At 41.7% G+C, this 25,410-nt stretch overlaps 1 protein-coding gene across 1 annotated transcript in view; it reads right to left on the reverse strand.

Moving 5' to 3' along the window:
* The window catches only part of ATL3 (atlastin GTPase 3), a 1,114,372-nt gene that overhangs the window by 685,181 nt on the left and 403,781 nt on the right, over positions 1–25,410 (reverse strand). Inside the window, exon 4 of the mRNA XM_044075127.1 lies at positions 12,994–13,098. Within this exon, the coding sequence (XP_043931062.1) occupies positions 12,994–13,098 (105 nt within the window). The remainder of the gene's footprint in view (positions 1–12,993; positions 13,099–25,410) is intronic.

Genomic DNA, 25,410 nt, shown 5'->3' on the forward strand with positions numbered 1-25,410 from the left:
AAAACATAAAAACCCATACTCTTGTCCAACTAATCACATTTATTTTCTTAGTGGCTCTTGTTATGCTTCATCTTCCTTGTTTTTGTCATTTGCCCATTGATTAACCATGGAAAAATGGAAAAAGATGACCACTTTGAGCAGTACACACAACACCTTATAAAAGGACACCACGTTTTATATTATCTGAACTGTCTTGCCATTTACACAGGCTGATCCCTCCAGTGCTACTTGAACTCAGAAAAAGGTTCAAAAGGACCAGTGAGGATGCTTATTCCAATCCAAACCCTAGAGCAACCACCCCTCACCAGACATGTTCCAGTTTCCCCTTGATTGTGTCATGTAGTATGAAAATAAAGATTTTGGAAGTAACACTTCATAGCTGTTTAACTGCTGACAAGTTCACTGAAAAATTATTAGTGGGTTAAGGCTGACAGGCTGAAATGGCTTCCGATAAAGGGTATTACAATTTACTATTGAATTTGTTTCATCCTGAAGGTAGTTATATTAATTACGGATTTGCAGAGGCTAGGATTCCACACGTGTGTTTTGGCCAGCTTTGGTCACCATGTAAAAAGTACAGTTGTGTACACTTACCATAAATGTAGATGTTTGAGTGTATTCACTGTTGCAGTCATTACATTAGGGTAATCTGCTGGCAGGTTGCCCTCAGTCGGCCTGAATAACAAAGTCTTGGGTCCTGCGTCGGCTGTGGTCTCCTCTTCCATGACGTCAGGTTGTCAGGGGTATAAAAACATCCAGCATTTTATTTAGTTTTTCTTGCCTCAGATGTCAGGTGCCCCCCCAAATGGGGAGTGTGTATGTATATGTATATATATATATATATGTATATATATATATATATATATATATATATATATATATATATATACACAAATAAATAGAAATATATATAAATGCACTTTTAGCCACATAAACTTTACCTTCATCTAACAGCAAATACACCACAAAGGCTTTAGTATACAGTGAAGGAAAGACAAAGATATAGAAAAGGGGGGTGGCGGGTGGATAACCTGGACTGCAACAGTGATTACACTCTAACATCTACATTTATGGCAAGTGTACACAACTGTACTGTGTTCATGTTTCAGTGTTGCAGTCATTACATTTGGGTAGAATTCCAAAGCTATGGATGGGAGGATGGAGCTAAACAGCATTAGGAGCGGCTATAAGGCCCTGCAGGACTGCAGTGGCAAAGCCTGCCCTGGATTTGGAAGAGAGGCAAATGATAATGCTTTGTAAAGGTATGAACAGAGCTCCAAGTAGCAGCCTCTGGAATGTCTTTGGTTGGAACCCCTGTGAGAAAAGCTGCTGAGGTACAGGCAGCCCTGGTGGAATGAGATCCGATTACCTTGGGCACAGGTTTTCCATGGTGCATGTAGCAGAAACAAATGCAGTGGCTTATTCACTTAGAAATAGCTTGCTTTGATATAGCCTTCCCCTCTGACCCTGCAGCAAATGCTACCAGTAGTTGCTCAGACTTTCTTTGAGATTTAGTATTGTACAAGTAGAATCTTAGTTGTCTGTGTACGTCCAAATGAATGCAGAATCCACTCCCCCTTGTTCTGCGGATTTGGGTAAAATGTTGCAGGTGAATTTTCTGGTTAAGAGCCACACTGGATACCACCTTAGGCATAAAAGAAAGATTGGCCCTGAGGGACACCCTGTCTGGGTAAAATATAATAAAAGCCTCCACAGCCATGAGAGCCTGTAGTTCTGAAACCCGTCTTGCTGAAGTGACTGCCAAGAGAAAAGTTGTTTTCCAAGGTACAAATTTTATATCTGCAGTAGCTGCTGGTTCAAAAGGAGGCAGGGTGAGTTTTTCCAGCAAAAAAATTAGGTCCCATGCAGGAGTTGGTGATCTTCCGGGAGGCCTTAAATTTTTGGCCCCTCTAAGATACTGTTTAAGCAGAGGATGAGAAAAGATGGGAGGCTCTGTGTTGTATTGAGCCGAGATGGCATGGATTTTTATTGAAGAAAAAGATAGGCCCTTGTCAAGCATCTCAGTCAAACATTGTAAAATCTGAGGAATATTGGGCTTTGCTGTGTCTGTTCCTTGTGCTTGGTTCCAAACACAGAATCTCTTCCATTTATCAGCATAAGATTTTCTAGTACTGGGCCTTCTGGCTTCCAAATTGACATCCATCACAGACTTACTGAGAGGTGTTTGAATAATTAAATGATCAGGCATGCTGCCAGGTTCAGAGTTGTGAGATGAGTGTGCAGAATTTGATTGTTCTGCTGAGACAGTAGATGAGGTATTTGAGGCAAGCACCAAAAGGAAAGTTGAGACATATTCCTTACAAGTGGGTACCAGTGTTGTCGAGGCCATTCCAGAGCAACAAGGAACATTTTTGGTTTTTCCTGTCTGATTTTTAGCAAGACCTTGGAAAGAAGAGGCAGAGGGGGAAAGGCACAGACTGATAGGGTTTTCCTGCTGAAGGATAGGGCATCCACTTTCCATGCTTTTTTGTGATGAATTCTCGTGCAGAATTTGTCCAGCTGATAATTTTGGGGAGAGGCCAATAGATCTATGTCTGGGCTCCCCCATTTCCATATTAACATGCTGAAGATTTGTGGATCCAGTTTCCATTTGTGTGGGTCCATAAGATTTCTGCTTAGGTCATCTGCCAGAGTATTTTGTTTTCCTGGCAAGAATTGAGCTTGAAGGTGTATTTGATAAGTCAAAGCTGTGTTCTACAATGCCATGGCTAGTCTGCAAAGGGGTAGGAATTTGTACCCCCCCCTGCTTGTTTATGTACTACATAACCGTGGTGTTGTCCGTCTTTATCAGTAGTTGTCCTGGCTGAAGTAAATCCTTGAAGGCTGCCAGAGCATTCTGAACAGCTAGCATCTCTTTCTGGTTGATATACAGATGCATTTGGTTTGGGTTCCATTTGCCCTGAATGCATCTCCTCGCCAGGTGGGCCCCCAAGCATAGTCTGATGCATCTGTAGTTAAGGTTTTGGTGGCAGGGGGTAGAGTGAATGACAGTCCCTTGTTTTGGTGACATGTCTCTGCCCACCAAAGAAACTCCTATTGTAGGCAGGGGATGAGAGGAAAGTACAGTTGTGTACACTTACCATAAATGTAGGTGTTCGAGTGACTTCACTGTTGCAGTCATTACATTTGGGTAATCTGCTGGCAGTTTGCCCTCAGTCGGCCTGAATTCCAAAGTCTTGGGTACTGCGTCGGTTGCGGTCTCCTCTTCCATGACATCAGGTCGTCAGGGGTATAAAACATGCAACAGACGCCATTTTCTTTAGTTTTTCTTGCCCCAGATGTCAGGTGCCCCCCAAAAAGATAGCAGAAAAATATATATATATATATATATATATATATATATATATATATATATATATATATATATAGACATATACACACACACACACACACACACACACACACACACACACACCAATATAACCTTTACCTTCATCTACAAGCAAATACATTACATAGGTTGTAGAAGATAGAGAAGGAATGATAAACTCCAGAATGACTAGGGGATGACGGGCAGGTAACCTGGACTGCAACAGTGAATACACTCTAACATCTACATTTATGGTAAGTGTAGACAACTGTACTATGTTCTTCATGTTTCACTGTTATAGTCATTACATTTAGGTAGAATCCCAAAGCTATGGTTGGGAGGCTGGAACTAAACAGCATTAGGTGTGGCTATAAGGCCCTGCAGAACTGCAGTGGCAAAGCATGCCCTGGACTTAGAGAGGCAAATGATAATGCTTTGTGAAGGTGTGAACAGAACTCCAAATAACAGGCTCTAGAATGTCTTTGGTTGGTACTCCTCTGAGAAAAGCTGCTTTAGTAGCTGCAGCTCTGGTGGAATGAGACCTAATGCCCTTGGGCACAGGTTTACCATGGTATAAGTAGCAGAAACAGATGCACACAGGCTTATCCACACTGAAATTGTCTGCTTTGAAATAGCCTTTCTTTCTGATCCTGCAGCACGTCAGTAGTAATTGCTCAGTTTTTCTTGGAGCTTTAGTCCTGCTCAAGTAGAATCTTAGTCGTCTGTGTACGTCCAAGGAATGCAGAATTCTCTCTCCCTTGTTCTGCGGATTTGGATAAAAGGTTGGCAGATGAATTTGTTTGGTTAAGAGCCACACTGGAAACCACCTTAGACATAAAAGTAGGATTTGTCCTCAGAGACACCCTGTCTGGGTAAAATATGATAAAAGGCTCTACAGCCATGAGGGCCTGTAGCTCTGAAACTCTTCTTGCTGAAGTAATTGCTAGTAGCAGAGCTGTTTTCCATGATAAGAACTTTATATCAGCGGTAGCAGCTGGTTCAAATGGAGGCAGGGTGAGCTTTTCCAATACATAATTGAGGTCCCATGCAGGTAATGGTGATCTTCTAGGAGGCCTTAAATTTTTGTCTCCTCTAAGATACTGCTTTAGTAAAGGATTAGAAAAGATTGGTGGCTCTGTATTGTAATGAGCCGAAATGGCAGAGGCATGGATTTTATCTGATGACAAAGATAGGCCTTTGTCAAGCATCTCAGTTAAGCATTGTAATATCGGAGGAATATTTGGTTCTGCTGTATCAGTTCCTTGTGCTTGATTCCAAGCACAGAATCTCTTCCATTTATCAGCATAAGATTTTCTAGTACTAGGCCTTCTGGCTTCCAAAATGACATCCATCACAGCTTTACTGAGAGGAGATGTTTGTATAACTACATGATCAGTCAGGCCGCCAGGTTCAGTGTCTGGAGATGATTGTGCAGGATCTGATTGTTTTGTTGGGACAGTAGTTGAGGTCTTTGAGGTGAGGACCAAGCTGGGTATTGAGGCAAGTTCCTTAGGGCTGGGTACCAATATTGGCGGGGCCAGTCTGGGGCAATTTGTATCATCTTTGGTTTCTTTTGTCTGACTTTTAGGAGGACCTTAGGAAGAAGAGACAGAGGGGGAAAGACGTAAATGGATAGTTTTTTTCCAACTGAAGGATAGGGCGTCCACTTTCCATGCTTGTCTGTGATAAGTCCTTGTGCGGAATCTTTTCAATTGATAATTTTGAGGAGAGGCAACTAGATCTATGTCTGGGCTCCCCCATTTCTCTGTTATCATGCTGAAGACTTGTGGATTTAGTTTCCACTCGTGAGGGTCCATAAGGTTTCTGCTTAAATCGTCTGCCAGCGTATTTTGCTTTCCTGGCAGGAATTGAGCTTGAAGATGTATTTGGTAGGTCAAAGCTGTGTCCCACAGTGCTATGGCTAATCTGCAAAGAGGGTATGAGTGTGTGCCCCCTTGCTTGTTTATATACCACATGACCATGGTGTTGTCCGTCTTTATCAGTAGTTGTCCTGGATGAACTAAGTCCTTGAAGGCTGTTAGGGCACTTTGAACAGCTAGCATCTCTTACTGGTTGATATGTAGATGCATTTGTTTTGGGATCCATATGCCCTGAATGCATCTTCCAGCCATGTGGGCCCCCCAGGCATAATCTGATGCGTCTGTTGTTAAGGTTTGGCTGGCAGGGGGTAGAGTGAAGGCCCATCCCATGTTTTGGTGACATGCCTTTGCCCACCACAGAAACTCCTGTTGTAGGCAGGGTATGAGAGGAATCATTGTTTCCAGGCTGTGAGAATGTTGACTCCATAAACATTTTAGGTACCACTGAAGTTTCCTCATATGAAGCCTTGCATATGGAATCAGTAGGATGCAGGATGCCATGAAGCCCAAAGCCTGCAGAATTTGTCTTGAAAATAACCGGGTTTTTGTTGCCATTTGTCTGAAGTTTGTCAGTTGCCTTTGTTTGTCTAGCGTAAGGTAAGCCATCTGGGCAGTTGTATTTAAGTTTGCATCCAGGAATGTAATTTGAGAGGGTACCAGTTGGGATTTCTTTTCATTTATTGTGTACCCTAAGCATGTTAGAAGCCTTTTTACAAATGCCAGATGTTGAAGAAGAGTGTCCTGTCCTCTGCTTGAATGAGACAGTCATCTAGACAAGTATAAATTTGTATGCCTCTGTCTGCAGAATACAATTACTGGTGCCAGGCACGTTGTAAAGACCCTGGGCGCAGCAGATAAGCCAAAGGGCAGTGCAGTGAATTGATAATGCAAAAAACCTGCCTTGAAGCAGAGGTATCTTCTGCATGGTTCCCTTATTGGGATATGCAGGTATGCATCTTTTTGTAAAGTCAGAATTTTGAATTTTGGAATGTCCAGGAACGTGTTCAAAATCGATAAATCCAGTATTGGACGCCAAGAATTGTCTTTTCTGGGTACCAGGAAAAGTCTTGAATAAAAACCTTGTCCTTTTTCCTTTTCTGGAACTGGTTGAATAGCCCTCATATCCATGATGGAAATGAATTGTTTCTGAGCCTCTGGTCCACTTATTTTGTGGCAGATCTGGCCATCTGTTTGGAATTGGCAGAGTATGGAAACTAAATCTGTACCCCTGGGATACTGTGTTCAATACCCACTTGTCGTGGGTAATTAACTGCCAATTTTGAGCATGAAGTGCTAGTTTCCCCCCCAAGGGGCTGCCAAAAGACAAGTGCTTGGTGATGTTAGAGGAAAGTCACGGAGACTGCTTACTGTAGGGTTGTCCTTTGTTTCCTCCAGATTTGTAGGTGGAGGCACCCCACTGCTTTGACCTGTAAGACCCCTGTGATTGGTATCTAGAGCCTTTTGAGCGCCTGGATTTGCCTTGAGTGGCTCTGTTGGACACAGGAAAGTTTTTAGTAGGCCAGTGCCTACTGAACCTGGGTGGCTGCACTTTTAAGAAATCTTTTACAGTTTGCATAGATTTAGTTTTCTCTTCCATTTTCTTTAAAACCTCTTCTGCCTTATTACCAAACAGAGTGGCATGCTGCAAGGGGGCATCCAACAATTTAGCTTTAACATGATCAGGCAGATTTTGCTCCTTGAGCCAGGCATGCCTTCTAATCACAGATCCAGTGACTGCGACCCTGCAAGAGGCCTTCAAGGAATCAAAACCACATTGCAAAGTATGCTTTCCAACCTGTTCTGCTGAATGCAATAATTCTTGTAACTCTATTTTCCACACAATCAGAAATCAACATCATTTTCTGTTTCAGTAGGCCCATAACATGCTGCTGATATTTAAGCATATGAAACTTGCCGTTTAAGGCTCTGATTGCCAAGGTAGCAGACGTATAAACCTTCTTTCCCCATCTATCCAGCACCCTGGAATCTCTATCAGAAGGGGTAGGATTTTTGGCTGTAGAGGCCTTAACACCCTTGGGACCCTGTGAAATAGTCTCAAGGTCAGCATCAGGATTTTTGAATAGAAATTTGTGGGAGTCAGGAACCCTGTAATATCTGTCTGGCATATTAGGAGCCGGAGGTAGGGAATCAGGAGCCATGCTAGATTCCGAAAACACATCATCCACAATGTCTTATACAGGAGGTATAGCCAAAGGCCTATGCTGAGGAAGAAGGAAATCCCTAAGCCTCTTTTTTGATTCAGAGAAATCCTGACTCTCCCAGTGGAAATGTTCCCTTAAAGTATGCAAAGGGTTCATAGGGTTCATAGTTTCTCCAAAAGGGTAATCCTCAGGAGGAGATGCAGACGGGATGGATTCCTCTGCATCAGAATCCTCATAGGGTGGAATGGAAAATTCTTGATCGGAAGAGGAATCAGAAGAAATGGAAACCTGATCTGAAGATTCATAATCAGTGCCTTGCCTAGGCCTCTTAAGCAGGGGTGGGGGGGGGGGTTGGGAATCCCTGATAAAGGTAATAAAGTCCTCAGCCATTTTGCTCATCTGTATTTTAGGCATAGGGGCCTGAGCACGTGGCTCATGCGTCAGTTTTTTAAACATAGAAGATGCTTTTGACCTTGTTTTTTATATAAAAATGTTGAGGCCTGAAAACACCCTCAGATGCCGGTGCCTGCTCAGCGGCTCTGGACCCATCCAAGGTAGAGACATCCGCGGGTTCAATACTCTGAAAATCTCGCAGTATACCGGACTCTGAGTGGGTCTTGGTAGAGGCCTGCGACTCAAAAGTAGCGGGTATCAGGGGCTGCGAAAGCACCTCACTGAGTACTGTCGACTGGCTTAGGAGAAGCTTCGTCGTCGGTTTTGGACCTAAACGGTCTGTCTGTTTTTTTCTTTGCATTTTTTGTGAACTCCGGTAGTCGGATTGCTAACCGACGACATTTCAGGATAATTAAATCTGGATCCAAAATATTTAGAAGCAAAACTATACCGACGCTTAAATCTGGTTGGTTAAATCTAGCACAAAACTGACAGCAAGACACGTTATGACCTGGGCCTAGGCAAGGAATACAGTATAAATGAAAATCCTTATGAGGTATTTGCTTCCCACAAGTAATGCAATTATTAACTTTTACTGACATAGGTAAGGAGCAAGAAAAAGTTTCCCCAACGGGGTACTTAGCTTTAGTTTGAAGACTTCAGTTCTGAAACTCGAATGCAAAAATTTCAGGAGTCGGACGACCGGCACTTGCGAACTGCTTCTGCTTCGGGCACCGCACGGCAAGAATGACTAAATAAAATGGGGTCAGCTGCATGCTTTATACCCCTGACGACCGGACGTCATGGAAGAGGAGACAGAAACCGACGCAGGACCAAGACTTTGCTATTCAGGCCAACTGAGGGAAACTTGCCAGCAGATTACCCTAATGTAATGACTGCAACAGTGAAACATGAAGAACATCAATTCTTTTAAAACATTCATGTAATCTATCAATTCAAATTATTGAGCAATTACAAATTCAGTGAAAAATTAGTGTCATATAACTATCAGATTGCTTTTACGGTACCAAAAGCACTCACCAGTCATAATTAAAACCTTCAGACTGTGTATCAATGACAATGGATGAATGAAGAATGGACTCCTATATTCTTAAAACAAAGATCTTCTGTGACCTTTTTGATCATAATTTGGACCAGTGGATGGAAATAGGAAATTTACCCCAAGACTGACCCCTATTCTTCTGATGGACTGAGGCAGTGCTTAAACACCCTACATTTCAGTAGGATTCCTAATACACTGATGGTCAGACCCAAACAAAATAATCCACTACAAATGAGTAGTAGCTAAACACCTAAGGAATAACACAGGCGGGTGACAAATTGGAAGCATGGCTGAACATAAAATCTATCAAGAATGATCGCCTGGTACTTACCTACAAGAGTTTTCTCACTACCATCTGCATCTCATATCATCTTTTCACAGACATAGATATATTGTAACGGACTTTGTCATTTGGATAGTACTACAGGAACATTTATCCCAAAATGTGAACAAGTACTTATACCTTTCACCTCCTTTCTCTTCCTTATTCACTCACTTCCTTAATTCCATCAATTTCTTTCCCTTGGGCTTCGCTCTAAATATACCATAAGCCTGCTTTTTTCTCTTACTTCCTGTTTGTATTATACTAACTTCTGTACAAACTGGCTAAAATTTCTCTGAATATTAAATCATTGCCATGTAACTTATATCTATTCTTAACCAATATTTTCATATTATGTCTAATCTGGTATAGTTATTTAAACAATAGACTTTTTTATTATTTTTGAAGACTGTAAAATTAATTATTGTTCTTACAAATAGTTTGTAATACTTTTCTACCTAGGCCTCAGCTGAAAACGGTTTCCTACCCTGTTGGAATTTCCTTGTAATCAAATGTCAATAAATAATAAATAAATACTGTAGGATTACAAATGGTCACAACTGGAATCATGGACTACTTTGTACAATACCAAAATAATGACAGAGTATACAAGTACTAACTAAAAGAAAATTCCTGGTGTTTGCCATACTTTCACTGTTTTACTCACCATATTTTGTCAGTAGGCCAAGAACAAGGGAACGATTAGATATTCTGACTCATAAAAAATGCATCTTAACTTTCATCTTCACTAATAGCCAATAGCAACATCACATCAGATAATCTTTGCACATACCCACAAACATTTTAAACACCTTTATTAAATTATTACTTTGCAGACATTGACATAGGTATGTACACAATAATAGAAAATAAATCACTGCAAAATTTTTTCAGCCATATAAAATTATAAAATTGTGTAGTCAATCAAAACCACTTTTACCTCACACACACACACACACACACACACACACACACACACACACACACACACACACACACACACCTCTGTACAAGGCACCTTAAAGACTTGTTGAACTCTCTGGCCATGCAAAACTATCATTATTGTGGACCTAATCCTGGACTAGAAACAAGACACAAAGGTTAAGAAATCTAGATAGTTGGCAACTAACAGTCTTCTAGAAATGGTTACAGAAGGTCATGCCCTAAAGCAGCCACAGGAAAAATCCACTATTAGACATAATTCTTACAATATACCAGACAAATGGACAATCCTGGAAACACTGCCCAACTGCAAATCCCTTTTATTAACTTAGAATTCATTGATTTAGCAGCAATGTACAACTGTACAGATCTAAAATCTACTGCCTTAGCATTCTATAATCTTATGGATCAGATGGAGGACAGACTTTACCCATTTAAGAAAAGAATGTAGGGAAATAAACTACCATAATTAGGTCCAGAACTACAGGAACTGATAAAAGACCTGGACTGAAACGATAGACACACAAGAAGTTTTATCAGCAATTGAAATGCATTACTATGATCAAAGCCAATAAAGGGAATGGTGCTTAATTTAGGAATCTGCAATCAGTCCATCTAGTGCAGCCAAAGAAATCTGGCAAATGATTAAAACTCATAGTACCAATAGAATATTCACAAAAGTAGAGTCAACTAAAAAACTAATCTTTGAAACCTTAACCTTAATTAAAGATGCTTGTCTCCTTCACCTACCAGTACATCCTTTAAAAGCATTCCTAACACTACCTCATATGCCTCACCATACAAACTACAACTATGCCCCCTCCCCATTCTACTATGAAGACATACAAAGGACAGTTTAAAAAAATCCTGGATAAAGCTAATTTTAGTACTACCCACGTTTCCATACATTTCATTCCAAACAAGAAGTTATATATGAAGACAGGTGAAGACTGCACAATACAGAAATTTATAATAATGGCTAATACCCTCCCTCCCACCTTTTTAAGCATGCTTTATTTAACTGATAACATTCCCAAAACTACCATTTCCCACAATTATTTCTGACTACTGATAATTTCAAATATGTCTATCTCGGCTAAAAAGTTTGGAAAAAAACAATCTATGAATAAAGCCTCGGAGTGCACACAAATATAGCTTTTCACTGGCAAACAATATAGATTTTGACCCGAGTAATGCACTACAACAGCTAATTTGCTATCTTACTAATCAAATCCTGAAAAATATGGAAGAACACATTCTCATATGAGCTCTTTTACTAGATTTAAAAAAGTACCATTGCAATTATTACTAGCGGAATAGAATGTTTTAACATGTACTATTCATACAGAACATTCACGGTAGTAAACTGCAATATGCACACCAGTAAAGACATCCTTAACTGGGGAGTTCCTCTGTTATTCTGATAATCTTTAAAGTCCCACTGGTATTTCTTAGTTTCTGACGGAATTAAGTTCTTACACACACTCTATAACACACACAGTCGTGCACCTACCTGCCAGTTGCCACTCATTTGTTCGTTCATTTGTAGTCCACACTGCAGTCCAAACGTCTTCTCAGAAATTCAAATTCTGCGTACGAGGAAGAGGAAGACGTAAACAATCAGTCACACAGACGCAGAATCTTCTGTGTCTGTGCAACCGGACACAAACTGCATTCTAGCCCTTAAAAAAGTAAGCTTTTTTTTTTTTGGTTAAATGAGAAAATTAATTTCCCTTCCCCCTGTTAGCACAGCAGCAGAGGTCCTGGTACACTATATCTGCACGTACCATCCCAAAAAAAGCCGTATATATATACATATATATATATATATATATATATATATATATATATATATATATATATATATATATATATATATACATATATATATATATATATATATATATATATATATATATATATATATACATATATATATATATATACACACACACACACATACATACATATATAGACACACATACACACACATATATAAAATACACACACATGTATACAAACACATACACATTTGGGTGTGTGTATATGCATAATTTCAGTGTGGCTACTCAATTATGGTTTTGGGAGGTGGAAGGAAAGTGGAGAAACCACTCAAAGCCAAAGGGAATAGGTAAATTATTAAATGGCATCTAGAAGTCAGGATTAAATCCCAGATCCTACATCCCAGATCCTACAGTCATGAGGCAGAGATTTCATCATAACCTATGATGCAGTCAGTGCTATTAACTGGCATTTTTCTAACACTGGTGTAATACAGAAATCTCTAGACAGTGCTCACAGGTCTGAATTAAATCCTAGACCCTTCGGAGTCACAGAGATCACATCACTGATGCGTGATGCTGCCAGTACATTAGCTGGTACTTTTGTGTGCTTCATCCATATTACAGATCACCAAACAAACCGTTACCAGAGGTAAGAATTAAACCCCAAGTTCCCGAGACAGGTATTTTATTACTGACCCATGACTGCACCAGTACATTAAAGTGTTATTTTTCCTTTAGATTTTGTTGCTACCAAATCAAGAACTGTGTTATTTAACAGTATTTAACCTGCTTCGTAAATCAATTCTGTCTTATACTGCCAACAAGCTTGTCATATAAATATAAGTCACAGAACTTACATAATTAGCTAGGCTCACTTGGAAAAATTAGCCAGGTTAACATCTCTGAATATGTCAGGACTGTACTGCTCTTACTACGTTTCAGAGAGAAGACAGGAGGAAAACAGATAAAATCTGATTTCACAATATTTTGTAATAGAAATCATGTCCTTACTCACTTGTCACACTTGCTTGGGACAACAGTTACAAAAAATTACTTTCTAGATTTGCAACTACATACATCAAGATTTTTTTTTTAAGACCATAAAAATTAAAATACCTGAATTGAGCTGGTCATTGTACTAAGGGCAAATATTGTTGCACAGTCCTTTACAGTAGACTGACTGTCAAATGCTCCTTGGGTGTCCATCAAGAGTACTGCCACCTGAAAAGATGAAAAGAAAAAAAAAAAAAAGAGAGAGGCTGGTTAACAGGTATGTTTCATCTACGTGGCTTATTTATTTAATTTTTTTTTTACGAGGAAAAAATGCAAATATACTCAAACGGTTTACTTTTTGTACATGAGCTCTGCCTAGTACAGACAACATAACTGACAAAATAAAAATAAATAAAAATGCATTTAATAACAAGTAAATTAGAAGTTATGTACTCACCATATAACGCCATCTCTATTCATGTATTCGTTCTGCAACAATTGTGGGTTGATGATCCATCGATCGGAAATGGTTTCTGGTTTTTTCCAGCTATGGATCAAATCCTCTCCCTCCTCCCCTCCTGCTAATGCCTCCTTCTACCCTCATGATCCATCATGGAAGGATATTCCGGAGCACCTTGAGGAGCCAAAGGACCCCTAGATGCAAGATCCAACTTATAGTGGAAATAAATGACCGGGTTGAATGGCATGAACACCCCTCCGCGGGCCTCCTCTCTTGATAAGCCAATAAGATGCACTGTGAACTCCAGGAAACAGAGAAACTTTAGATTGGCTTGCTTGAATTGAAAATTGAATTTTGGAAATAAATAAACAGCTGGTCGGATTGCCTATGACCAGCTGTCCTGTTCAGATAAAAATCTAAGCTGCCTGTGCATTATAATGAACATTATATGATCTTTGTTTTTTTTCACCTTTGAAAAAAAACAGGGGGAAAGATTGATTGATGATTGATGGATTGATTGATTAGGAAGAAAGGACGGCGGATGAAATACCAAGTAAGGAGGTTTAGCTGATAAAGCTTGAAGTTCAGAAACTCTTGGCTGATGTAATGGCTACCAAAAAAGGCATCTTGTAGGACAAAATTTAGAGATGAAACCTTTCTAGTGGATGGTTTATGAGCGCCACCCAAAATAGCCTTTACAGGTGGTGAAGAACACCGAGTCCTTATTAAGAGTGGAAAGCAGCAGCAAGCGCTTCAGCTTGGGTTGTCCAGAGGTGGAGAGGAGGAATGCAGATGGATGGGATATCAGATCCGATGATATCCTCAAGAATCAAGGAGGATTCACCGAGTGTAGAAGGGGAAAGAGATCCAGGCCGAGGCCAGAATGGAGCAATGAGAGTCATTCCTGCTGCAAACCCATCAGAGTTCTTGAAGAACTTGCAGGCATCAGAGGCAAGGTGGTGGCGATGATGCATGGGGAGAGCAAGGTATGACCACTGTACTAAGAGCGCCCACTGTAGAATGCGCGCATTGAGCCTGCAAGAGGAAGTGAAGCGCCCCGATGCCATGGACCCTAGAGCCCCCAACAGAAACTCCGCTGGAAAACAATGAATGATGGGGAGACCTGGAGTTGCAGTTGCAGATTATTGTCTGAGATCTATCGAGCACATCCAGTGATTTTCTCCCAGAAGGGGGAGAATAGATTGCAGAGTGACCATCGGAACTTTTCTTTGGGGACTGCCAGATTCAAGAGAGAGGTCTAGGATTGGTCTTTAGTTCTGCCTTTTTGGCACTAAAAAGAATCTGGACTGAACCCTGATCCGACGGGTCTGGGGAACGGGCTGGATGGCTCTTTTCTTTAGCAGATGGCCAATTTAAATGATGGTTATGTACTTACCATGATGATATAGATCTGAGTTGTCTGTTTTCTGTACTTCCTCAGATGAAGGGTTTTGGATCCAAATGCTAATCAGACTTTGGCTGCTTTTTCCAGAATTAGGATTTGTAGCTTAGGCTCCTCCCCCTCACCACAATCCCCTTCTGTCCCCAAAATTATCTCAGATAAAGTTTGTCCTTAAATCCTGCAAAACCAGTACATTAATTAGTATAAATATGTACTACAGACAAGGTATCAGACGACCGCATGACAGAGGAGAAAGTACAGTTGTGTACACTTACCATAAATGTAGATGCTCGAGTGTATTCACTGTTGCAGTCATCACCCATGGTTTATCCCTACTGTGGTAGCCCTCGGCTGGCCAGAATACCAGAGTCAATGTTTTTGTGCACCAGTTGCTGTCACCTGTAGTCTGATGTCAGGTCATCAGTACTTTAAAGCAAGGCAGCCGACGTCATTACATCAGTTTTTCTTGCCCTAACCTGTCAGAAGCACAAGGGAAAGGAGAGAAGTGGTCCTGGTGGCCAAGAGCCACCTTGGGAAGCATATGTCCTCCTAGGGGAAAGATGTGAAAAGGGGGATAGGAGGGAGGAAAACCAAGACTGCAACAGTGAATACACTCAAACATCTACACAACTGTACTATGTTCTTCATGTTTAACTGTTGCAGTCATCACCTGTGGGAGAATTCCCAAAGCTGAGGTAAAGGGTGGAAGGATAGGTAGACTCCTAGGTATGGTCAGGAGGCCCTGCAGATTTGCAGATGCAAACCCTGCCCTAGACTTAGAAAAGAGAGGTAGGTGGTAATGGTTTGTAAAGGTATGGACAGAGGTCCAGGTGGCCGCTTCTAATATGTCCCTGGTAGGCACTCCTCTGAGGAAGGCAGTGGAATTGGAGGTTGCCCTAGTGGAGTGGTTATGGATCGATTTAAGGATGGGTTTCCCATGTAGTCTGTAACAAAAATGAATACAGTATGAAATCCATTTGGAAATGGTTTGTTTGGAGATCTGCCCCTGGGGCAAAGCTTACAAGAAGCTGGCCAGTTTTTCTGAATTGCTTAGTGCAGTCCAGACAGTATCTGAGTTGTCTGTGCACATCTAGTGAGTGTAAAATTCTTTCCTCCTTGTTTTGAGGGTTGGGAAAGAAAGTGGGAAGATGTATGGCCTGGTTAAGGGTCACATCAAATACCACCTTGGGCATAAAGGAAGGATTAGTCCTCAGGGAGACTCTGTCTGCATGGAAAATTATGAAGGTCTTGACAGCCATAACAGCTTGAAGTTCTGAAACCCTTCTGGCTGAGGTGATAGCTAGTAGGAAGTCAGCCTTACAGGAGAGGTATTTCAATTCTGTTGAAGGGGCAGGTTCAAAAGGAGGTAAGGTTAGTTTCTCTAACACATAATTTAGGTCCCAGGGTGGAGTAGGTGGTCTTCTGGGAGGCCTGATATTAGAAGCCTCTTTGAGGAATTGTTTAATCAAAGGATGAGAGAAGAGGGGTAGGTCTGAATCATAATGGGCAGAGATGGTCGAGGCATGGCTTTTAATAGAAAAGGAGAGGCCACTATTGAGAAGCTCTACTAAGTAATCCAGGATGAGAGGGATGTAAGGTTGGGAGGTACTGCCCCCTTTAGATTGTTTCCAGGAGCAAAATCTTTTCCATTTTCCTGCATAAAATTTTCCTGTGCTGGACCGTCTGGCCTCCGTGATGATGTCCAGGACCGGTTTGCTTAACAGTGACTTCTCGTTAGTTTTTAGTGTTATGAGCCATGGTGAAAAGTTTGAGAGTCTGTAGGTCTGGGTGCAGTACCTTCCCCCTCTCCTGGGTCAAGAGGTCTGACCTTACGGGAAGCAGCATCAGGGGCTGTCAGGTCAGACTGTGTACAAAGGGGTACCAATACTGTCTGGGCCAATCTGGAGTGATGAGGATGGCCTTTGGTCTCTCCTCTCTTATTTTGATCAGAACCTTGGGAATAAGGAGCAGAGGAGGGTATGCATACACAAAGAGGGAACTCCAGGGGAAGGTCAAGGCATCCACCTTCCATGCTAGGAAGTGATACTCCCTGGTACAAAACTTGTGCAGCTGGTGGTTGAGGTGCGAGGCAAGGAGGTCCACCTCTGGGGTCCCCCATTCCTGGGTGATTTGCAGAAAGATTTCTCTGTGGAGCTGTCATTCATGGCGAGTCCAGTAAGTTTCTGCTTAGGTGGTCTGTCAGCATGTTGTTGATCCTTGGTAAGTATTGGGCAATTAGGTCCTTGGTAAGTATTGGGCAATTAGGTTTAGCCCCATGGAGGTGGCTGTAAGCCACAGACTCATGGCTAACCTGCACAGGGGGTAAGATTGGGTGCCCCCTGCTTTTTGATGTACCACATTACTGTGGTGTTGCTATAAGGAGGACCCCTGGCCTGACATGGGGTTGGAAGGAAGTTAGAGCATTTTGCACTGTCATTTCTTTCTGGTTGATGTGCAAGTGAAGTTGCTGGGCATTCTAAAGGTCTTGGGTACACCTGGCCTGCTAGGTGAGCGCCCCAAGCTGTGTCTAAGGCGTCGGTGGTGATGGTCTGGCTGGAAGGGCGGAGGATGAAGGGAAGACCTTGTTCGGGGCACAGGCCTCTGCCCACCAGAGAAATTTATCCCTTATACAAGGGATCAGTGGGAGAGTGGCCTCTAGGGACTGAGAATGCTAACACCAAAGGTTCTTCAAGTACCACTGAAGCTTTCTCATGTGAAGCCTGGCGAGAGGGATGAGAAGGATGCAAGATGTCATGTATCCCAGGGCTTGCAGGAATTTCCTCACCGTGAGGTGACTTCTGGAAGTCAGCTGGGTGAAGTAGAGAGGCAGGAAGCTCTGCTTTTCCGGGGATAGGAAGGCCACTAGGGTTTGCTGTGTTTAGCAAAGCTCCCAGGAAAACAATTTTCCTGGTGCGATTTTGCTTAGATTTTTTTCTCGTTGATGGTGAAGCCTAGGGAACTTGGGAGTTTTTTGACAAAGAGAAGATCCTGGATCAACTTTTCTTTGCTGTTTGCCTGAATGAGGCAGTCATCCAGATAAGGGTAAATCTGTATATTTCTCTGTCTGCAGAATGCTATAGCCAGGGCCAAGCATTTGGTGAATACTCTGGGAGCAGTAGAGAAGCCAAAGAGCAGTGCAGAGAACTGAAAGTGCTGATTGCCTGGTCTGAAGCACAGGAATTTTCTGCACGATTCTCTGATGGGGATGTGAAGGTAGGCATCTTTTAGGTCTAATGTCACCAGCCAGGCATTTGGTGTGAGTATAGGCAGGAGCTGCTGCAAGGTTAGCATTTTGAATCTGAGGACCACCAAGGAGGTGTTCAGTTTGGATAGATCCAGGATAGGGCACCAAGTGCCCTCTTTTCTGGAAACAAGAAATAGTCTGGAGTAGAAACCTTTTCCTGTTTAATCCAGAGGGACAGGTTCTATTGCTCCCTGGGATATTACTTGTTTTAATGCCTCTGCCCACTGGTTTGAGGGGAGGTCTGGGTATCCTCTAGGAAATGGGAGTTCGCTGAAGGAGAATCTGTATCCCTGAGAAATGATTTTTAATACCCACTGGTCCTTGGTTATAGAGACCCAATTGTCCTTGAAGAGGATAAGCCTTCCTCCTAGTTTTAGAAGAATGAAAGGGGGGGCAGAGGGGGGAGGGAGAGTCATTGTGAGTGCTTACCATAGAAGACTGGCTTAGAACTCCCCCCCTTAGAGGTGGAAGTGGTCCACTGTTTGCTTCATTGCTGGCCCTGGGATAGGGGCCTGGATGTCCTGTCCCTGCGCAGCTTACTTTAGCCTTGTCTGCTGGGTGCAGGGAAGGCCCAGTGCTCAGGAGGGGAAGTTCCTGCTGAATCTGGATGGTTGAACTTGAAAGAAATCTTTTACTGTTTGCATAGATTTTGCTTTGTCTACCATATTTTTAAGCACCTCTTCTGCTTTTTCCCCAAACAGGAGTTCCTTATCTAGGGGTGCATCTAGAAGTTTAAACTTGACATGATCAGGGAGAGGTTGTTCCTTCAGCCATGCATGTCTTCTAATAACAGATCCTGTCACTGCTGCCATGCTAGAGGCTTCTAGGGCGTCATATCCACATTGTAATGAGTGCTTGGCCACTTGACAAGCAGAGTGTAGTAATTCTGCCAGCTCTTTTGAGTTGGCACCGTCAGGAGAGGTAACAATTTTCTGTTTTAATTGTTCCAAAGTGTGTTGCTGATATTTTAAACATATTGAACTGACAACTGAGTGCCCTGACAGCTAAGGTTGCTGAGGTGTACACTTTCTTACCCCATCTGTCCAGAGCTCTGGAGAGGATTCGTGGCAGAACTAGTCTTAGCCCCTTTGGGTCTCTGTGTAATGACCTCAGGGTCTGCAGCAGGGTTCCTGTCAGGTATTTGTGAGACTCTGGTACTCTGTAGTACCCGTCAGGTTTAGCTGGAGCAAGATGCACGACATCAGGGGCTAAACTTGATTCAAGGAAAACATCATCCAGCACTTCTAGAACAGGTGGGATGGCCAGGGGTATGTGCTGGGGCAGGTCCAGAAACTCTCTAAGTCATTTCTTTGACTGTGGGTAGTCCTGAGATTCCCAATGAAAATGTTCCCTGAGGGAATGGGGGGTTTTCCCAAAGGAGAGGTCCTCTGGAGGTGAGGCACAGGGGAAGGATACCTCTGCATCTTAATGCTCAAACAGTTAAGGGCTGCTGTTCCTCTTCAAAGGCAGAATAATTAGATTCCTCAGACTCTTGGTCTGTCAATTTCTGGAAAAGGAAGCCTTTTCCTTTTTGGAGTGGGGGCTTGAGTACCTCGGATAAGGGAGATGAGATCCTCTGCCATTTTGAGCTTGGGGTGTGAGAGCAATAGCAAGATGGTGGCTAGAAGCAGATTTTCTAGGAGTGGCCTGGCTTCGAGGCCTGAGAGAATCCATCAGTCTCCGAGAAACGTAGTCTGAAGAGAAGAAGTCATTTTTTTGTCTAAAATCGGTACTGCGAACGGCCTCCTCGGAAGCCAGTGCCTGCGTTGCGGCTCTGGATCCAACCGAGGCAGAGACAGCCAAACGCTTGGAAGACTAAGTGGATTTCTGCGGCATACCGGACTCCGAAAGGGTCTCAGCAGAGGCCTGCATAGAAAGCAAGTTGGGCATCAGGGGCTGCGAAAGCGCCTCACTGAATTCCGGAGAACTGAAGACTTGCTAAGCAATAGCGTCGTCGGAAGACTTAGTCTTGTGTGGCCTGTCTCTATCTTTAAGTTTTTTCAGGATGTTGGCGGATTGTTGGCTGATGGATGCCATATCGGAATTCGAAAATGGAATATGAAAACAATTGTCTACAAAAAGAGATTTATGGTGAATGGCTCTCGCATTAAACAGGGCACAGAACCGGCAACGAGGGACGTCATGGTCTGGGCCTAAACAAGTAATGCAGTAAGAATGAAAGTCTCAGTGTGGGATCTGCTTTCCACAGGCGAGACAATTGTTAAGCTCTTCAGACATTGGTTAGAGCAAGTGAAAAGGGTCCCCAACAAGGTACTTGGCTTTAGACATTTTCTGCTGAAATTCGACTTCTGGTAGCGACCGACCGGCACACGTGTGAACTGCTTCTGCTACGGGCTCCACTACTGACGACCTGACATCAGACTACAAGCGACAACAGCCGGCGCACAAAAACATTGACTCTGGTATTCGGGCCAGCCGAGGGCTACCCACAGCAAGGATAACCCACAGGTGATGACTGCAACAGTGAAACATGAAGAACATCAAGAAAATCTGCACTAGAGCTGCAAGAATATCTAATCTTGTACTAATGGTAACCCATACAGTCATACCAGAAGACAAAGAAAAAAACATTTTTCCAAGAGATGGAAGGGGACAGAGGGAGGGGAGGTAAAGAAGGATGGAAACAGACAGCACAGATCTATTGTTACATTAAGCACCTAACTTTTGTATCTGTTGTCGCCTTTTCCATTCATTCCTCGACTGATGGGACATAGTCCATGGCTGCTTAGTTCCACTGGTGGTCACATGGAAGGGAGTTACAGACGAAGGCAGAACCAAAATCAGCCCTATATCTGGAAAGCAAATCCAATTTGTATTAGGAAATGAAGGTATCAACATTAGACAAGGTGTCAACAGCAAAAATGCCACCAATCTAGACCCTAGAAAAGAAGGCTGAAGAACTGGAAACAGATCTTGAGTGTGCTTTTGGTGGTTTAGGCAAGGCCAAACCTTTTTGCTTATACACGTAGAATATGCAGCTAGTCAACCATCTAGTTAAGGTAAACTCTGACATTTCTTAACCCGTCTTGGCTTCAGAAAACTTAACAACTGATCTGATTTCTGAAAGGTTTGGTTCGATGAAGGTAGAAATGTAATTTTCTCTGCACGTCCAATAAATGGAGCATGTATTTTCCTTTACTCAAAAAACTTGGAAAGAAGACTGGCAAATTGGGAAATTAATACTCTGAGCAAAGTCTGTGTAGCTATTTTAGGCAAAAAGGAAGGGCTGTTGTGTAAAGAAACTCTGTACTTGTGGAACATAATATATGGAAGGTTGTCAAGACAGGGCCTGCAGCTCTGACACCCTTCTAGCTGAAGTAATTGCTACAAGGAAAAAGGTTTTCCAAACCAGAATTTAAGTCCACCTTGGCAGCAGGTTCAAAAGTAGCCTGGGTCAAGGCTTGTAACAGAACAGTCATATCCCAAGAGGGAGTAGGATCCTTGAGTGTGGGTCTAAGAAGAAAGGTACCTCTCAGGAAAGTTTTAAGCTTTATACAACTTGACTGAAGCTAAGAAAGTGTGATTCGCTCCAATACAGAAGTTTGAGATTGCCACTAGATGAACCCTGACTGCTGAATAACTAAACTCAATCATAGAAAATGGAGGCAAAGAAATCAACTCTGCATATCTAGATGCTGAAAAAAGATCTAAATTTATCTGGGACGACCAAATACAATTTTTTTTTCCATTTACTTCTGTAAACTTTTCAAGTGGGTGGCTCTTAATCTGCTGGATCCACTTCTCTCCCTTTTACCTACTTTCCTTATTCATTACATGTATTTTACAAAATTAATTAATCATTAGACTAGTTCCTCTAACTCCAATCTCTACGCCTTCCATACACCTTCCGTTGTAACTACTCCATTCATTCTTAACCCTCCTTCTTTATCAAATATAACTGGGAAATATTATAAATCTCCAGACATGGTGAATACAATCCCCCACTACCCTTTCACTGATCAAGTTGGCAATTGCATAACCATTACAGCTACCATTACTGTACATTTTGTACACTTATTTTGAGGCACACCTGCATTTTCATTTTACATTAGTATTGTCCTTTTACATTTATGTGTTCATCTGATTGTTCCATTAGCACTCCTCTGTCATAAAACCATGTTCCCCTTACCATCTTCGTACAGTCCAGCTACGAGCAGCATTCTTTGCAAATATCCAGGATCTTATTTTTGTGGCTGCAGCCAACATAAAAAAAAAAAAAAAAAAAAACACAAACATATATTTGATAAATGAAAATCCAACCAACCTGTTTAGTGCACAATCCTCCCCAAACCCTTTTTTCATCTGATTTAGAGGCAAAAGGATCAGTTTCTTCTTTACCTTAGTTCACCTTGTCTTCACCTCTCTCCCTTCTTGTATTTCAACCTTCTCTTACAGCTTTTGCTGTCTCCTAAAAGGCAGGAAGAAACAACTCCTTCCATCATGCTTCTTAACTGACCCGTGCTCTCTCTCTACAGTTTGCTCCATTCCGTCTTGGTCCTCCGCTGCAGTCTTCCCGTCTACGGTTAAGCTGGTCTTGTGAAGAACTCCATGACATCTGCTGGGTTTGTAAATATCCTCACTGATCCCTGGGTATACATTCTGAAAAAAATGGGTAAAGCAATCTCCATCTCTTTGCAACTCATTCACTCCTTTAATAGTTTTCTTTTTACAGGTACTGCTTATTTCACTACATTTTGGGGGTATTCCACTATGCAGAGGCAATGGTGATTAGTGTAGCACCATACCGGAAGTTCACTAATGCTGTCAGACTAAACTCCTGTCCTGTCTACAGATAGAAAGACAAATACACAAAACAGAAAACATTAAAACAGACACAAGAACTACCATTCAACAATGAACAGTGTAAAGGTTTGTATATTTGAGGGAACTATGTACCATTGTTCAGATGCACCTGAAAACCAGAAAAATACTCATTTTTCAACAATAGCAGACCAAAGCAAATTATCATCATTCAGATGTATGTACACCAAAATCCCACTTTTTTCTAATACTGTTAAACCCCTAAGAGGGTTACTGACATGAAACATCATAGCTGAAGAATCCTAACAGCTACTGCCAATCTTGATTTACCTTGTTCTGATGCTCTGGATCAGACAATGTCTGGTAATTACTTCATAACAGACCAAGGTGAACAGGACTCCTTTTAATATATAAAAATCAGGTGGTTTGCTGGCTGAAACACAGATGCAGTAGCACGTAGGCTGATTACCAGGTATTTGATGAGGCTTGGTCCATTTGTGGGTTTTGATGCTGCTAATCCTGCTGTCTGACTGCTAATCCTGCTGTCTGAAAAAGTTGAGACAGTCATCAGAATAAAGAAACACAGGTGCACTCTATGTCTCAAGAGGCAGAGAACAGATGAAAGGGCAATGAGACCATCTGTGACACTTTCTAAATACAGAGTGCAGGCAGCCATCCTGAAGATGTAGCTGTAACACACAGGACCATCCCTTTAAGGAACTGGTGCCACAGCCTGTCTGTTCAGAAATAATCATCATGTGGTTTGACATATATGCAGCATGTAATACATGCTGACAAAGGGGGGCACATTCAACTGGTCACAATTTCAACTTTTCAGTCATTCTAACATGCTACATTTCAGAAGGTGCTAAAAGAAAACATTATTTTGTCTTTTGTGTGAGGAATGACTCAACTGCAGCTGTTTAACAAATTATTTCTTAAGAGTACTTTGTCTAAAAACCGGTAATTGCCAATTCCAGAAAGCAGACTTATTCCAGACTGTTAGTGGAACCTCGGAGAAGGCGGAAAAGGTATAGTGTGCCATTTTTCTGCAGAAAGTTTAATTTCTGGAAGGGAGGAACACCGAATATAGCAGCAACGAAACAAAAGTTTCAGAGTTTAAAGGAGACAAGGAAATGTGACATCTGGCATTTTTTTCTTCAAAAAGACTACTGGTATTTATGATACTGAATTAAAGAAGAGAGCCAAAGACTGAATTTGGTGAGTTCTATAACTCACTAGATGACAGTTTTTTTCTGGGGCACTTTACTGAGAATATCAGCTTTAAAATAAAGAAATTGATGTGTGCAAAAGTGAAATTACTGCTCAGAGACTAAATTAATGCAAGCAGAGCCACTGCGCTGAAAAGCATGAACAGTATATGTACTATAATGTCTGTTCAAATGTTCAAAGAAAGGATCTCAACCAGAACAACCTGAAGGAATCATTACGTAAACTGCTTACTAATATTGAAAATGAATTCCAGGAGCAAAACAATGAAGGGAATAAATCCACAGGACCCGAGGTGTATCAAAACGTAAAAACAGTTTAATTTCGTGCACACAGAATCACAGCTTCATCAGACCAAACAATTAATGAACAAACTGTCATTTAAATAGAAATAAGAAAAACATTTAAAGGCAAAAGACACAATCAATGCATCGCTCCATCAAAACTTTCATACACTGCATATTCACCAAAGGAGGCGCTATAACCTATCACTCAAAACACATATACTACATATACACAATAAAACATATAAAAAATAATGATAATGATGTAACATCTTTGCTACAACACTTGAAAAAGTGTATAGAACTGCAATTGATTGTGAAACATACTCAGAACACCATCAAATATGCACAATCATTAGTTCATCAACAATTCTGTATAACACTTAGAATATGAACACTTCAAATATATAACATAAGAGAAGCAGACATTAAAATCTAAATTAAAATTCAGTGCACATTAACACATAGTATGTGTGTATAAAAAATGGTATGTGTGTATAAAAACTCACAATGTCAGATTCAAATAAATAGCTGAGTAATAGTACATATTAAACTGCTTGGTACCAGGGAGAATAACAAAGCCATCTTAAATATATGCATATATAAAAGACACAGAACACCTTTATATTCACACTCTAAGTCTCCTCATCTTGAGGAACGGTTTGATGGGTACTTTCCCATTCAAACCTGGTGGCATATCCGATCTCAATTTGATAATCCAATTACTCTCTCTGGATTCTGTTAGATTGGAAATGTCACCCCCTCGATGTGTGTCATGCAACCTCTCTAGAATTCTAAACTTGAAAGAATGTTCAACACCGGTATCATGGACGTGTCTGGCCAGAGCGTTGGTCAATGTACCTACCCTGACATGATATATGTGTTCACGCATTCTGTCCCTGAGGCTCCGGTTGGTCTTGCCTATATAGAATGCGGAACACATAACGCACGTGGCTAAATAGACCACATCCGTGGACATACAGTCCCCCACAGCTCGTACTCTGAACTCCCCGAACCCACTTGGATGTATAAACGTAGGACTAGACTCAATATATAAACAGAAGTTACAATGGTGACAAGGAGATGTGTGGATTGAGCCCATCGAGCTACTGCCCATGGGGACCTTGGGGTAGCATAG

The sequence above is a fragment of the Protopterus annectens genome, chromosome 6.part0 (assembly GCF_019279795.1).
Source record: "Protopterus annectens isolate FY-2018-M chromosome 6.part0, PAN1.0, whole genome shotgun sequence".
NCBI lineage: Eukaryota > Metazoa > Chordata > Ceratodontiformes > Protopteridae > Protopterus > Protopterus annectens.